Source organism: Fukomys damarensis, unplaced genomic scaffold (genome assembly GCF_012274545.1).
Source record: "Fukomys damarensis isolate Sample0158 unplaced genomic scaffold, DMR_v1.0_HiC HiC_scaffold_38, whole genome shotgun sequence".
In the NCBI taxonomy this organism is placed as follows: domain Eukaryota; kingdom Metazoa; phylum Chordata; class Mammalia; order Rodentia; family Bathyergidae; genus Fukomys; species Fukomys damarensis.
The window spans coordinates 41,365,652-41,381,475 of record NW_022900950.1 but is presented as its reverse complement, the minus strand read 5'-3'; the positions used below and the strand labels follow the sequence as shown (position 1 = coordinate 41,381,475).

At 33.6% G+C, this 15,824-nt stretch overlaps 1 protein-coding gene across 9 annotated transcripts in view; it reads left to right on the top strand.

Moving 5' to 3' along the window:
* Trpc4 (transient receptor potential cation channel subfamily C member 4) overlaps positions 1–15,824 on the top strand; it is a 234,793-nt gene that overhangs the window by 204,240 nt on the left and 14,729 nt on the right. For all 9 annotated transcript variants that reach the window (XM_010635197.2, XM_033760014.1, XM_010635196.2 and 6 more), the window contains exons 6-7: positions 7,160–7,473; positions 14,903–15,098. In XM_010635197.2, the coding sequence (XP_010633499.1) occupies positions 7,160–7,473; positions 14,903–15,098 (510 nt within the window). The remainder of the gene's footprint in view (positions 1–7,159; positions 7,474–14,902; positions 15,099–15,824) is intronic.

Sequence of the window (15,824 nt, the reverse complement as noted above, 5' to 3'; positions counted from 1 at the left end):
TTATGGAAAGAAAGCTATTTAAAAAATAGAGATATATGCCAGGCGTGGTGGCTTATGCCTGTAATCTCAGCACTCAGGAGGCTAAGGCAGGAGGATTCCTGTGAATTCAAGACCAGCCTGGGCTACATAGTGAGTTCCAGTACAGTCTCAACTACATAGTGAGACCCTATCTAAAAAAAAGAAAAATAATTAAAAATAAAAAATAGAAATATAATTTGGTATTTGTGTATATAATTGGTTTATAATATACCCACATGTATGGATGTTAATGACCTTGAACAATTCAAAGACAGCAAAAGATAGTAACCTATTCAAAGGTGATTGTGCATATATGTGAGTGTTTTTAAGTGTATAAATGACCAATTCCTCTTTTCTTTGTACAATTTCTGATCCTTAGATAAAACTAAAAAATCATTTTGGACCACTCTCTGCTAAAAACTAATATTTGTGATTTTTGGTAGTCCCTTGCTGTCATAAAATTCTGGCATTATGTAATAATAGTGGTCTTTTTCAAACTTCTAGGAACATAGAAATTGCCAAGAGGGCTTGTTCAAGCACAAATGCTTTTTCTACCCACCTAGATTTAAATTAATACTATTAGAGATTGATCCAAATTTGCATTTCTAACAAACTTCTAGGTAATGCTGTGGTAACTAATCTAAGGAAGATACTTTGCTGTTGTTTCTTTCATTTTCTTTTTAATTAACAAGTAATAAATATATATTGATAGTTTACAATATAATATCTCAGTGGTTATGCGATGTGTACTGATAAAATCAGGATAAATATGATTTTAAATACATCACCTTTCTGTTTGCATCATTGACGCTCCTCTCTTCTAATATTTCATAAAATTCAAATTATTGTAAGCTACAATGAACTTTGTGCAGTAGATCTTTAGAATTTATTTCTTCTACCTCACTGTGTTTTGATGAATTCCCAGTTTCCCTCTATTTCCACCATCCACGTGTCCTTCTCTAGTCATTTCTATTCTCTTCTATTTTATTTATCCTATTCTATTCTATTCTACTTGCAAATCTGTTTTTTAGCTTATACATATAAGTGAGATCATACAATATGTATTATTCTGTATCTGGCTTATTTCATGTAACAACATCCTCCACATTAGTCAAGAGGGCCTTGATTTTATAATCTGTAAAGTGTTGATAATAATTAAAATAACTCTTACCACAGGAGTCTGCGATGTCAGGCTGACTTGTCGACTCACTCTTTTTGTAGATTCTGATATAACTAAAGTCAGCAGCTATTATATGTCTCAAAACCTAATTCATTCAATAAATATGTATTAGATCACTGAGAACCATATTTTCAAAACTAGCTCATGGTTAGGTGGATGAAGAACAAATGCATAAGGATATTGCAATGTGCTAACATTTACAACAGGGGCTAAAATAGCATCACAGGAACTAAACTTACTCTGATGGAAATAATGGAAATATGATGCAATGTAAGGGAAACAAACAGAAGACAGAGCAATTATATCTCTCTTATGCTCATGAATTCAGAAACATTTAAAAAAAGGCACAATGGGAAAAGTCAAGCTATATGATGCAGAATTCTATTTGAAAGATGATTCAGGAAATGGGGTAGCGAGAGGATAGAAAGGATTTTATACACTGTGCTATAAAATTTGAATTTTATCCCATAAACAGTAGATATTCATTAATGATATTTAAACAGAGAATAGTTCAAACGAGATGAGTCTCTGAGATAGAACAATAGACACAGGGGACACTGATGAATGATGGAAGTTGAGAAAATTTAGAAGATAAGACCCACAAGATATGGTATCGATGAAATGTTGCTGTCTAGTGAACAGTAGGATCACTTATTGTGCTTCAGACTACATTCCAAAAGGATACAACTAGGATTTACACTGGGATTGTAAAAATTCTACTTGACATCCCATGGTGCACCAGAGAAATAAAATCCAGTCTTCCATGTGTGGGGCAAGTTATAGAACCAGAACGAGGAAAACAATGTGTCATCCAACAAAAATGGAAACCATTGCATAATTGTTATATTCAGGTGGAGAATCGTTTAAAATAAGTCTGCATAGTGATCATCCTTATTTGAGGGGCCCATTCTATTAGCCATATTCTAATTTGCTAATTTTAATTTTTTTCCTAATCCTCAAAATTTGTCAGTCATTTGCTCTTCTCACTATGTATGAAGTGTTAATTATGAGCTTGTTGATGCCTAGGGACAAGATTTTAAATGTTATTTCAGTTCTACAGGGGCTGGTTTATTCCTAATATTACCCAGCCTGTTTTCCACATGTAGAATTTGATTCATATTTATCTTCAGTTGTTTGATAAAAATGACTGCATTTCTGTATACTTTTACTGTGTAATTTAAATATTTTCAAAAAATTAAAATTACTTGTTTTGAGAATCATTATGGACTTGTACAGCATCATTCATCTAAGCAGTTTTAATTATATATCTCACTAATTTTTCCTACTTGATAAACTATAATAAATACTGTTGTTTCCATTTTATGAATAATGTATCAATACTATACTCATCAAGGAATGGAATTTTCTAAGGAGTTTTTTAGTTCTAGGAAAGAAACATATAGAATCCTAGAATAATTTACTAGAGTAGAAAACCCTATTGCCTTTTATTATCATTCACTACTTAACTATAAATGCATTTATAGAAAGGGAAAAGTTTTCACCTTGTAAAACACACATTTAAACTAATATGTTTTCATTTATCTCATATGACAAACATGTTAATGAGCTTATGTTACTCTGAAAAATAACCAAGATGACAGTTTATGAAAAGAATGTTTATTTTGGGTCACCGATTTGGAAGTTTCAGTCTGTGGTCAGTGACTTGTGAGGCAGTACTTCTTGGTAGAGAGTACATGGTAGAAAAAAGGGTTCGCCCATCGTCCCACACTCCTCTTCAAGTTGTATGATCCCCTGATGCCTTGAAACTTTCTACTACCCTTCCTTAAACATCCCACCACCTTCCAGTTGTAGATATTTCAGATCTGAAGAGGAGTAATAAATATTTTCATACTATATGCATTTAAATTCTACCCCTTTTGTTTGGTCTTAATGAATATGCATCAGAAATTATAAAGGACATAAAGCTGAACTAACATATTTTCCTACATTCAAGGATCTTATGATCCGATAATATGACTCAATACATTCTCAGGCCAAATACTTCGTGATTTGTCTCACTGTCCCCAGATCCTCTACGTTCCAGCCATGTCAGTCTAGTTTCATTTCTACCAGTTATTCACCTTCTCTAAAAACACAGCTTTGGATATTTCTATGATTCTTCCCCCTAGAGTTTTATGGTAGAGGTAGACTGAAAAATAAATACATTAGTAAAAGAGGAAAAAAAGGACTTGATGGCTAAAGGTGCTTGAAATATTAATTTCCCCTTCAGGAGTTATTGTACAAGTGCCTGGCAACTCTGGTTGCCAGGGTCCCCAGTTGCATTAATCTCTGGTGAGACTGCACTGCTGAAAAGCAGTATGAGTGTAATTTTTTTTTTTAATGTCTGTCTTCTTTACTGCATTCTAAGACTGTGGCATGAACAGTATCTTCATTCATCAACACTGTGTTCTCTGAAGACACAGAAGAGGCTCTCAACATATGATCATATATTTAATGAATAAGTAACAGCTGAAGGATTGAAATAGTTTAATTTCATCATAGACGAAAGAGTTTGTGTTCATAGAAAGTCATATTGGAAAGAATGTGTGGTTAGTTTGGGGAATCACTAGTACTGAAAGACTGAGTACCTAATTAGAGACTAGTGACAGTTCAACTTTAAAAGAAAGTCAGAAAAAATTTCAGAGGCTTCCTGTGACACATTGGAAGTCAAAATGTTGCCTCAATGACAGTACAGTGTTGGAAAAATGTGAAGCAATGTGTGACATGGCCTGATTTTCTCCTTGAAAATAGCATTTTTGCAGGAAAGAGGAAATTGAAGAGAGAAGGATCTCTTGTTTTAAGCGGTGAGGGCATTGACGAAGAGAAGTAACTATGAATAAGATCTGAGTTCAACACTGGGAATTCAGTAGGGCAGATTTGTGGACAAGCAGCAGATTCTGAGCTTCACGATTTGGCACCATTTCTAAGATCAGAACACATAACTGGAGAAACAGTGTGAAGATGTGAGTCTGTGAGTGTTTGATACTCATACGCCATCCAAGCGGAACAGTTAACTACGCAATAGAATACGTGATAAGATCGTAAAAAGAGAAGTCTACATTGGAGAGGTAAAGTTAGGAGTCATCACTGAAAGCTGGAATCATGGAAAACCTCCTCTAGGGGAAGTTGGTGGAGTGAGAACAGGCCTGAAAAGCAAACTCCACATGTAAGGGTGGGTGAGATAGAGGAACGTGAGAAGGATACTGAGAAGACAGAGAAGTGTCAAAGATGAAAAAGGACTCTTAGAATTTTATAAATCAATGTGAGGAAATTGAGCGAATAAAAGATTGAAATTCCAATTTAATTTAACTTACACTGGTAGTCTGGAAAGTACATTTAATAACTAATGAATTACTATTAATCTTTACAAATTTAAAGAACATTATGTTTTTAAAGAATTTTTAAATTGCTTTATAAAGCAGAAAATGTGTATAGGAACAACAGGAGAAATTTTCAAAACTGAATCTTAAAAAGAGTTAAATCAAGAGATAAGTATTCAGTATTGATATCTCTATGTATTTCTGACAGGAAACAAGATTTCTGAGTCTGGAAACAGACACATTAATGTACCTGCATTGCAATCTTAGCATCAGTTCCCCGTGCCCCAGCCTCCCACTGGAGTGCATGATGAAGGCCAGATGTACTGTGCACATAAAGGGGTTTGTAGCACTAGAGACAGAATTAGAAATTATGAATCTTTGAATTTATGTAATGCAGCTGAGCCAGCTGCCCATCTTTCCCTGGAAAAAGGGAAAGAAGGAAAGAGAAAGACCTTTAGCTTCTTAAGTAAATAAATTCTCTCTGAGGAGTCCAAGGTCCCCAGGTTTACTATCCTGAGAATGTAAGCAGCTGGCTCCAGAGAGATGCTTCTGTCGCCCAGAAAAACTCTGCTGAGGTTTGTCTGCCTTTTGAACATCATTTAATCCAGATACCAGCAATGTTTTGCTCAGAGAGCCTTGACTGTGCACCACATGAATATATTCAGGTGCCCAATAATTACCATCAATATTAGATTCTGAGCCCAACGTGGATAACTGTATTTGGGCAGAACCTATCGTCTCATGTTTGCAAGGTTTCTTCTTAGGATTCCTTGAGTTCCACCTCAGATAATTTATGAAGAAGGACTATGCATAATAGTGCATAGGAGAGCTGGGCTCTATCACCTATGATGACAACTTTTTCATTCAGCTGCCTTGCACTGACATGAAATCTAGAATAAGCCATATAGCATCTCCCCTGGATTGGAAGATATCTGAAAGATTTGACTGCATGTAAGCTTTATTTATTCCTCACCCTATAGGCACTAGAACAAATTAACCTCTTCTTCTCTATTCCCACAGCAGTTTGCATTAATCTTTTACAGCATTTTTATTACAAGTGTACCTATCTGCATCACTGGTCTGTGAACACTAGGTAGGAGAAAATATTTCTTAAGTATACAGTGTTGCAGGACATTGTGTTAAATGTGAGAATCTCAAAGAAAATGAGCACATCTTCTATTTTCATAATTTTTACATTTTGAGATGATCTTAAACTAAAGAGAAGTAAAATCACCCATCCGCAGGGAATTGTTCTCTTCTTTAATGTGTGTGTCTTTCAAAAGAGAAGCGAAGGAAGAAAGGAAAATGTGACCTTTGTCTTTGAAGGAAAAGATGGCCTCATGTACAGGGATTTGATTCATATCTTGAACTCTCACTCTGATCCTTGTCACGATGAATAAGATAAGCATCTTATTTTGTTCTGTATCTTCAGTTATTAGCTCTTTTATGCTAATGGAAAGATTCAAGAATATTTATCGGGATTTAAATATAGAAAATAATTTTCTTCTAGTGCAAACCTGATTATTTTTAATATTTAGCCAGGCAAGAGTCTGAGAGGTAAAAAAGATTAACAGCTTCCTATGTATTTTCTCCCCAGGGAGATTAGAAAATATTATCCATTAGATTCAAGGAGAATTCCGTAACATATGTAAGGTCTTCAGTGTTAATGCTTTATAAAAGGAACGAAAATATGATGAGCCTCACACAGTAACAGAGCTTTCTGTTTTACTTATACTTGTTAGTGATATGCATGACGAGAGGATTCAATTTATTGTTCACATGTACTGCAGTGTTTCAAGAGCATGTTAGACTCTTTTTAAAGAAGAATATAAAGTTATCTCAATAATACAAAGGATAAATTTAATCATGCTATTTAAATGCCTTAATATCAAGATGATTCAGAGCTGATATTTTATTGTCTTTAAATAATATTAAGTAATTGTCTTTAAATAATTGCCAAAGTTAAAAGTAGCAAATGGTTTTATCAAATCACCTACTTTAACTCAGGATTTTGATTTATTAAATATTAAAGGCAGCAGCTCAGACCAATAAGATTTCCCAGTCAGTGTGCATTTCCATTCATACGTTTCAGACACAGCACTGATTTTTTTTGGCCTGAATAGACATTGCTATTTCCAAGGTAGTAGAGGACTGCTTCAACTCATTTGTACATAATTTGTATGCTACGTGTATTTCTCTAGAATTAGCAAGTGTGTCAAATATTATAAGGAAGGTTACTGATTATTTTGTTTAATATTTAGTAGTTTTTCTTTATAACGTAGTTTTCTTTGCAACCTTGGTATTGCTGTTTTTCCCAATATAAAAATCATAGTCCACCCACCCCCAATATAACATTTCTCTTTTCTCTTTTTAAAGCTCAATTGAAAACTTCAGAAATATAATTCACATATTAACAACAACTGCAAATGACAAGGATAATCTTGAAAGGCTGTTTTGATTAAAGATCATAAATAATAAATCAGTAAACTTTTACTTTTTGCAGATGAATATTGGGGCTTCATCTTTCAGATAATAAATCATTGTACTGAATTGATGTAAAAAAATCTTCTTAGGTTTGAATTAAACATATTCATAAGCATGTGTTTGTTTTACTTTGCTTTTGCCTCTCTGTTTTCTCCAGTACAGTGCTCTTAATCCCCGAGAATCATGGGACATGTGGCATCCCACTCTGGTGGCCGAGGCTTTGTTTGCTATTGCAAACATCTTCAGTTCCCTCCGTCTGATCTCTCTATTTACTGCAAATTCTCACCTGGGACCTCTGCAAATATCTCTGGGAAGAATGCTTCTGGACATTTTGAAGTTTCTATTCATATACTGCCTTGTGTTGCTAGCATTTGCAAATGGCCTAAATCAATTGTACTTCTATTACGAAGAAACAAAAGGGTTAAGCTGCAAAGGAATACGATGTGAAAAGCAGAATAATGCATTTTCCACGTAAGTTGGATAGATTATTTTTTTTTTTTTTAAACTGGGGATTGAACTCGGGCCCTTGCGCTTGCAAGGCAGGCCACTAAACCACTGAGCTAAATCCCTGGCCCCAGGATAGATATTTCTATTGGTAACATTGGACAGAATTTAGAGTATACTATATGGGGAATTTAAAAATCCATGACAAATAGTTGCAATGGAAATGGAGAATTCAAATTATGCATACTACAGAAGACATAATTAACTTGGCTTTGAATAGAAATGAATCATTTTGACATTAAAAAAATATCTGGTACATTTAATTTAAATTTTAATAAATCATCTTTTTTTAAATCTCATAGAAACAATATATATATATATATATATGTAAAATATACATATATTTTAATGTGGAATAAAAAAGGAAGCCTATATACCATTGACAAGTTACAAATATGTTAAAGGATAGAATATATTTAAAACCAATCATATTTTAAAACTCAAGTACTTCGCTCACCTGTTTTCCAGGTACTACTGTTTTCCATGTCCCTTCACCTGTGTGTTTCATTTTCTAATCTTCTAGGTTCCATTGTCCCTTCACATGTATGTTTCATTTTCTTGTTCCCTACATAAATATATAAGCATCTAAAATTAAAATAATCCAAATGGAAATTGAAGGTTAATCTAACCACTAACTATTATTATGCATGCAAAACTCTCTCTGTCCTACACCAGGTTGACCAATTGACAACATCCACTGTCAAGTCAGGCTTGCTGACACCATAAGCTCATGAGCACTACACTCCACAGCTCCCAAAGAAAACCCCTCTACCCATCTGTGCTCATTTCCTTCCCATTGTGATAGAAGCCAATCATCTGCAGGCTAAAAGGCTACCTAGTTTTCGTGTACACGGTCAGCATACATGAGTAAGTCATTTTGTAAATGACTTTAAAAGTGAGACCCTTATTCTTGGACCATCATAGACTTGCATGCACTATAAGAAAAGACATTAATTTCCAAACTGGGAATAAATCAGTAATTTAACATAAACTAGATTTATTTTAGTTAAAATACTTACATTGATTTAATCTTACATCTGTTTTATCTTTAATCCAGAAACTGAAAAACTCACTTTAATTAACCTACATCTGATTATCTGCACATAAAATTTTAATCTCAGCCTTTTCTATTTTAGCTCCTTTCAATCCCAGAATCACACAAAAGACACAAAACCAATTCATCTTCCCTTGATCATTTCCAACCCTTTCTCCTAGCTCTTTTGTCTTTGTTCTTAAGCAGCCATACTTTGGCCCAAGCAGCACACTCACCTGGACCTGGGCAGGAAGGACGCAATGAAACCTCCTTCAGTGACATCCTTTCCTTATTACCTTGAATAGCATCTAGCTTTGACTTCTGAACTTACATTGCCCCCTCATTTGTGGTCCTTGACTTGTTAAGTTGGCCAGGGCAAGTAGGATTAAGTACTTGTAAAGGCCTCATCCTGCCAACTTCTCTTTGCATAGACAAGAATTACACTTCTAACAACTTTCCTGCATGTTATCCACTGGTTGGCTGGTCTCCTGCATTTCTAATCAAGGGCCCCAAATTTTGCACACTCTATATTTCACAATTTCTTTATTACTTTTTACTGTATCTCCTAATGCAAACTACATGCTAAGACCACTGAGTATATATCTGTTGTCATATCCTTCTGATTCCATAATTTGTCTACAGAAGGAATTTCCATGTAATATCTAGAATTGTGCTACATCCCAGGTTTTAGCTCTTCTTATCTGTCTAGATCCTCTACTACCCTCAAGTTTACACCTAACATTTATCCCCAAGGATTTTTTTACTTCTATTACTAGTGTCTTGCTAAATAATTACATATTACAAACTAAGTGTAAGTCCGAGAAGATTATGGCTAAAAAAAGTCTGATGTGTAATATCTAACATAAATTTTAATCCCATAACAGATATATTGGATTGCTTGGATTATGTACTATTTTAATTTATCTATATCAGTAGTTTCTTGCATTAGCATGAAAAACAATAGTTACATATCTCAAATATTATAGGTCCAAATCATTTAACTGAAATAAATCCAGTATTTCATCTGTTTTCCAGATAATGAAATATATATCTGCAATCAAATATTTAACATTGTTCCATGATATTCAATAACTAAAAGAAAATATTAAGAAACTAGTATTATTAAGCAGGTCCTGTTTCAGCACAATAGATGTCAATCATTGTGAAAGGCTGACCTCAGAGCTCCAGCCCTACCTCTTAACTTATGTGCTTCCATTGGTCACCAATTTTTTTTTTTTATAATTCTGTATCTTTCTTAAATTTCAGGCTATTTTTCCTACCTGCTATTTTAGAGAGCTCATTGAATGTGAAGTTGAAAGAACATACTTTATGTGAAGTACCTAGCACATTGTATTCACATGTAATATCATCCACGATGATAGCTATTTAGTATTAGTAGTTGAGTGCTATATTTTATGTATTTCATAAGTTTTCAACCTCTTTCACTCATGCTATAAACATATGCTGAAACTTTGAATGCTCTTGTATTTGTCTTTAGCTGCTATTCCTGTCTCTCCCCATTTTAATCTAAGCAATTTTAAAATATATCTCCTTTTCTCTCCTCTCACCTACTCTTTAGTCAATTACAACTTAACTTCTGTTTTACCACTCCACTGAAAACACTAGAAAATATAATCTAGAGCCTTCTCATCACCACGGCCCTTATATATTTATCTGTTCGCATCATATTCACATGTTTCGTTAATTGAGACATTTAACAATTCCACTTTGTGAGATTTACTCTCCTTTAATTCTGCTAAAAAAAGTTTTCATGTTACCTCTTACTTCTCACCTTTTTCTAACAATTATACTTCAATTACTGGCTTTAAATAGTGGTTTCCTTTAGAATTCTCACCTCAAGGCCTCTTAAGCGTATCCCTGTGAAAACTCATCCGTGCTTAGGTATTTGGCCCTGTGTGCAGAAGAGTCCATTTCCATATTTGTATGGCCAGGGCAGGGTCCTGTCTCCCCATTGCACAGGATGTCCTACTGCCTGTTAGCTATGTCCCGATATGCATCTCCTTCACTCAGACAATTTCAGTCAGAGAGAACTTACCCCTTTCTCTCAAAACTTGTTCTTTCTCCTCCTGTTTTAGTCATTGCTATCACAGTCTATCCTGATATTGAGATCATAAACCTATATTTTGTACTACATCTTTCTTTTCTCATCCCTTCCACATGTGTGAACCATGCTTACTCCTTACTCTGTATTATTTTTTTTCACTATCATGTTTTGCTCGTGGCCCACATCCACGTCTAAAGACCTGCCCCTGGGTTTTACCTTTTCTACATATCTCCCATCCTGATTCCTGAATGTTTTCAAAATAAAATCAGATGCTTCTCTGTTTAAAGTATCAGAATAGAAGGGAATGGAATTAATATGAGAAAATTAAAAAATGGAAACAAAATCTCTGTATATTGAAAGGGATGGAGGGGTTGAAGGGAGGGCAGGGGAATTGGGAAAACATAAGAACCAAGATGGATTATGTAAAAGTGCAAATTTCCAATGATGACTTCATTATTTTGTATACCTTAAATATGCAAATAAAATTAATTTTTAAAAAACGCACACACAGAAAATATCAAAATAGTTTCCCATTTCTCACCAGATGCAGGCACGTCCCTTTAAAATATCCTTCAGTGATCTAGCTTTGCCTCCTTTTCTACTCTTATCTTTCACTGTTCTCTCAAAGCGTGCTACTCTTCAATATTGCCAAATGATTAAAAATCCCCTGGGATGTCTTTGTCTTCTCCTATTCCAGATATACCCTTGTATTACCCTCCCAATTGGTGAAATTGCATCTTGTTTCCCAATTTATCTGAAAAATAATTTTCCCAGAGCACCTTTCCTGATCCCTTATTTGCCTCAGAGATCCTGGGGTCATAGACTACAATCTGTGTCTTCTATATCGCTCTGTGCTTTTACCCACCCTCGAATGGACGGTTCCCGCTCATACTTCCAGGTTATATCCTCATTAATATGGGAAGAAGGCCATGTCAATAAAAGACATCAAATGATCAGTCCGTATACAATTCTAACAGCCCCTGGTCAGGGACTCTCCTATGAATAGAGGGACATGGGTGTTGTGACAGATATTGTCTTGTTAAGCAAAGCCATTTGTATTTTTTGGAGCTGAATTCCTAATGGCTGGAACTGGCCAATTAGGATCACACTTTACTTGTTTTAATACTACATTTTCCAGTTATAAAATAAAGATAGGTCTTGTATTAATATATGTTTGCTCTAATTTTAGCCTCTTGGGAGAGAAGAAACCCTCAACTGTAGAATACATTACCTTTTTACTGTTCCATTTATCTTATTGAAAATATTTAAACAGGAAACAGTTTATTTTTAAAAGGAGCAGTTGAGAGATATCTTCAAATGACAAACAAATGAAATGTTATTTCTAAGAATACAGAACCCCCTTCCACACAAAATTAGCCTTTAATTTAGTCTTTAACTCAGATTTTGTGTTAAGTGCCAGAAAATTAATTCATGTTTTTTTTGTTGTTGTTGTCATTTTTCTTTGAAAGTGAAGTCCTTTTTGCTCCACATAAAAAGAAAAATAATAATCACACAAAGGCATTTTGAGTGTGCTCCAACTAATGATTCTTAAATTCATGGGCAATATTGGTCGCCATAGATTTGAGAATCAATAATGATCAAAATATTTCTTTGAAATGATTAACCGAGACTGATTTTTTAAAAATTCATCTATTAAAAGAATGACTCATTTAGAAATACCTAAACATCAAGGTCATAAGTAATTTGAAACATAAAAAAATTTTACTTAGGAAGAACTGTTTTATAAATCTCTCCACTATTCATTACAGTGAAAGGAGAAAATAAAGAAATACAATCTGTAGTTAATTAGAAAGTTCCCTTTTAGTTTGAATTTTTTGCCTCTTAAATTGTACTTTAAAAGTCAGTAAATATTTTCTCAAAGTATTTACTAATGTTTCTTAGGAATTTACTGTTCTTAGAAGCAAATATGTGCTATTCAACCATAAGAGTCTATTTAATCTACATTGTTGTTAGAACACTTGAAAAGAAATTGTTATGGGATGTATGGGTTAATATTATATATAATTAGTTACGTAATTTGTGCTATTTAACTTGAAACTTTTTCTAAAGTACTATTCATGTCAAGTAAAAGCCACCTGAAATACATTTCTATGGTCACAGTCACAATACACATTATTCAAAGAGAAAAGCAAAATTTTTTCACATTAAATGCAAAGGATACCAGAAAGTTACTAAACATAAAAATTAAAGTTCATGATCTTGGGCCAAATTTACTTTTTCCTGGGAAATTGTTAAAGAATAAGTCTTTGTGACCTTTCTCTAGGGTTACTGCATTAGATTTAACTCATTCTAATTTTATTGCAATCTGACATCTAGGTTACCAATAATGTTTCATTACCATCTCACATAATGCATAACATACTTTAGTCTGACTGAATTGATCAGATCAGCACACCTGGTGTTTTACAGTAATCTGTTGTATTATTTAATAGCACTAGAAAAACAAATACATCTCCTAGATGTTAAATTTCATCTCCTAAAATTGTTAAATATGATGAAATTGATTACTTGTTTGTTTTTTTAAGGCAGCAAATCTGGGGAAAATTAGCCTCCCATGCCAATTTTAGAATATTTAGTTAGATTCCTTTAACTATATGGGCCCAAAAATACATGGTTTATTTCAAGTAACATCCATTTTACTGTAATAATATACACAGAATTAAAACACTTTGGGTATCCAGGTGAAACTTGATAATATCAAAGGCAGAACTTATAGTAAGCTGAACTCTACAAAGAGCAGGAGTTGGCATGTGGAACTCATGCTCTGTGTGTTAGCATAAACATGAGTCAGCCAGTCGTGTGTATTCTCCTTGGTGTGTATTACTTAGCGTATTCCTATTAATTCTCAGTCTCAAACCTTTGGTATCCCTTAACTCTAATAACCCTAAATCTATGCCATGATTATGTCATCTCACCCTCTTTTGGTAACTATCTAAGTATTGTCCTGTTTCTAAAGTAAACTTTCCTAAAGATGAAATCTGATCATATTCGGCTTAGGCCTGTCCATAAACAACTGGCTCATATTAATTGTCTTTTCCTGAGTAACTTGATCATAGTTTGATCTAATCCACTGAGGCACTGAGTGAGGGAGAAGTTCCAGAAACCTACATAAAAATCACCATTTCACAAAACAGTACATGTGAAACTAGGTCACTGAATTTGAAAGTTGCCCTAAAACATAATTGACTTTGTCTAATGCTAATATCCCTAAATAATGAAATCTTTCTTCCTTAGTCACCATTCCAGATATAAAAGAGTTTGTATTTTTTTTCTCAGTACAATTTAAACATAGTCTTTTAAAAACCATTTTCAAAGAATATAAACACTCTGTTATTTTTCATTACATTGTATTAATACACTGTAATAATCCCATCAGAACAAATAATTTTCTATTTGGATTTAGTTGCTCCTCAGATCATTCCATTTTTTCAGAGTAAATTCAAGAAATTTTACTTTCAATAAGGTCATCTGAGTTTATCCATTGGTTGGAATGAACAAAATGTGCCTTGATATACAAAAATATCAAATTGTGTTATCTAAACACTCTGAGACTCTTCACCTTCTTACAGGGTATACCATGTGTACTTTAAATTATAAAGATGGAAATCTATAATAATGTTATTGCTTTTCATCTTTTAAAAAGCAAAATCAGGTAAAAAAAAAAACTGACATTTTTCAAAGTCTAAGCTTTAGGATCTATCATTTGTTGACCAGTCATCAGTGCTTCAGGACAGGGGTTATTCTATGAATGATACAGGCAGTACAAATTTCAGGCTTTGTGAACTACATGTTTTCTGATGTCGCTGCTTTTGTCACAGTGTCTGGCCCAAAATAAACCATGAGAAACATATATATGAAAGAGTGAGATTGTGTTCCATAAAATTTTATTTAAGGATATTAAAATGAATTTTAAATAATTTATATATGTCACATAACACTAGTCTTTTTAAACATTTTCCTTAACCTTTTGAGAGAACAAATGCCATCTGTAGCCTACTGATTATACAAAAAGAGGCTCTGGGCTCTTATGCCCTGGGAAACTAAATGTACCTTTCAATATTCTTAGGGAAATTAAGTGTATCCACCTGGGATGATTCAGTTTACTATTTGTCCTAGTTTGATTTTCTTTAATTATTTTAAATTTAATTTTGAATTGTTCAAAATATTTTATTCTTGATATATATTAAGTTAATCAAATATAATAGTGCTGAGTTTTATTTCTATGCCATATCACATAATTCCTCAATTTAGATACTGGTTTCATATCTTTATTCTAGATTATTTGAGACACTCCAGTCACTGTTTTGGTCAGTATTTGGGCTCATCAATCTCTATGTGACCAATGTGAAAGCACAGCATGAATTCACTGAGTTTGTTGGTGCCACCATGTTTGGGACATACAATGTCATCTCTCTGGTTGTCCTACTCAACATGTTAATAGCTATGATGAACAATTCTTACCAACTAATTGCTGTAAGTTTACTACTTTTACTTCAACATTTCTTCTAGAATGTCTTGTTGCCAGCTGTCTTCCATTTTGTTATGACAGGAAATCAAATCTATAATTTGCTGATAAAGATTGAAATTACAATAAAAAAGAAATAGTTAATTTAGAAATTTGTGAGAAATTTGCACTATACCAAGAAATGACTATATGTTAACCTGGTTTTGTCATATTACCTGTGATTATGAAAGTAAACTAAATATATTTTGCCAGGGAGTCACTGGCTATGGGAGCAGTAGGCAAAGAAGGATTAACAGAGCTCTTCTCAGGCTTTGCAGTCTCTACGTTTCACATGCCACCTTGATAAAAGCAAACTCATGTCAGGTTGGCAAGATACAAAGAAGAGCTTGAAAGAAATGGGGGAAGGCCATAAGATTTTCATTTTCTTAGAGCTCTATGCGTCTATAGTTTTAAATTTTATCTCCAAATCTTACAAGCTAAATACAGTAAGACGAATTGTCATGTGCTAGCATTTTAGCTCTTGAATCAGTAAACAAACAATGCATTTTCATGTTTTTTGCTGATTTTTGTCAATGAAAAATATCTTCTAAGAAAAATCTTCTATAAAAACAGTTTGAATAAAATTCAGAGTGGCCCTTGACAAAATTGTCATGTACTGCCGTAGTTCTAGTTACTAGAACTGGACTCAGCAGTAGACTGTTACTCAGTAAGAATTTTCTAATTAATGAATAAAT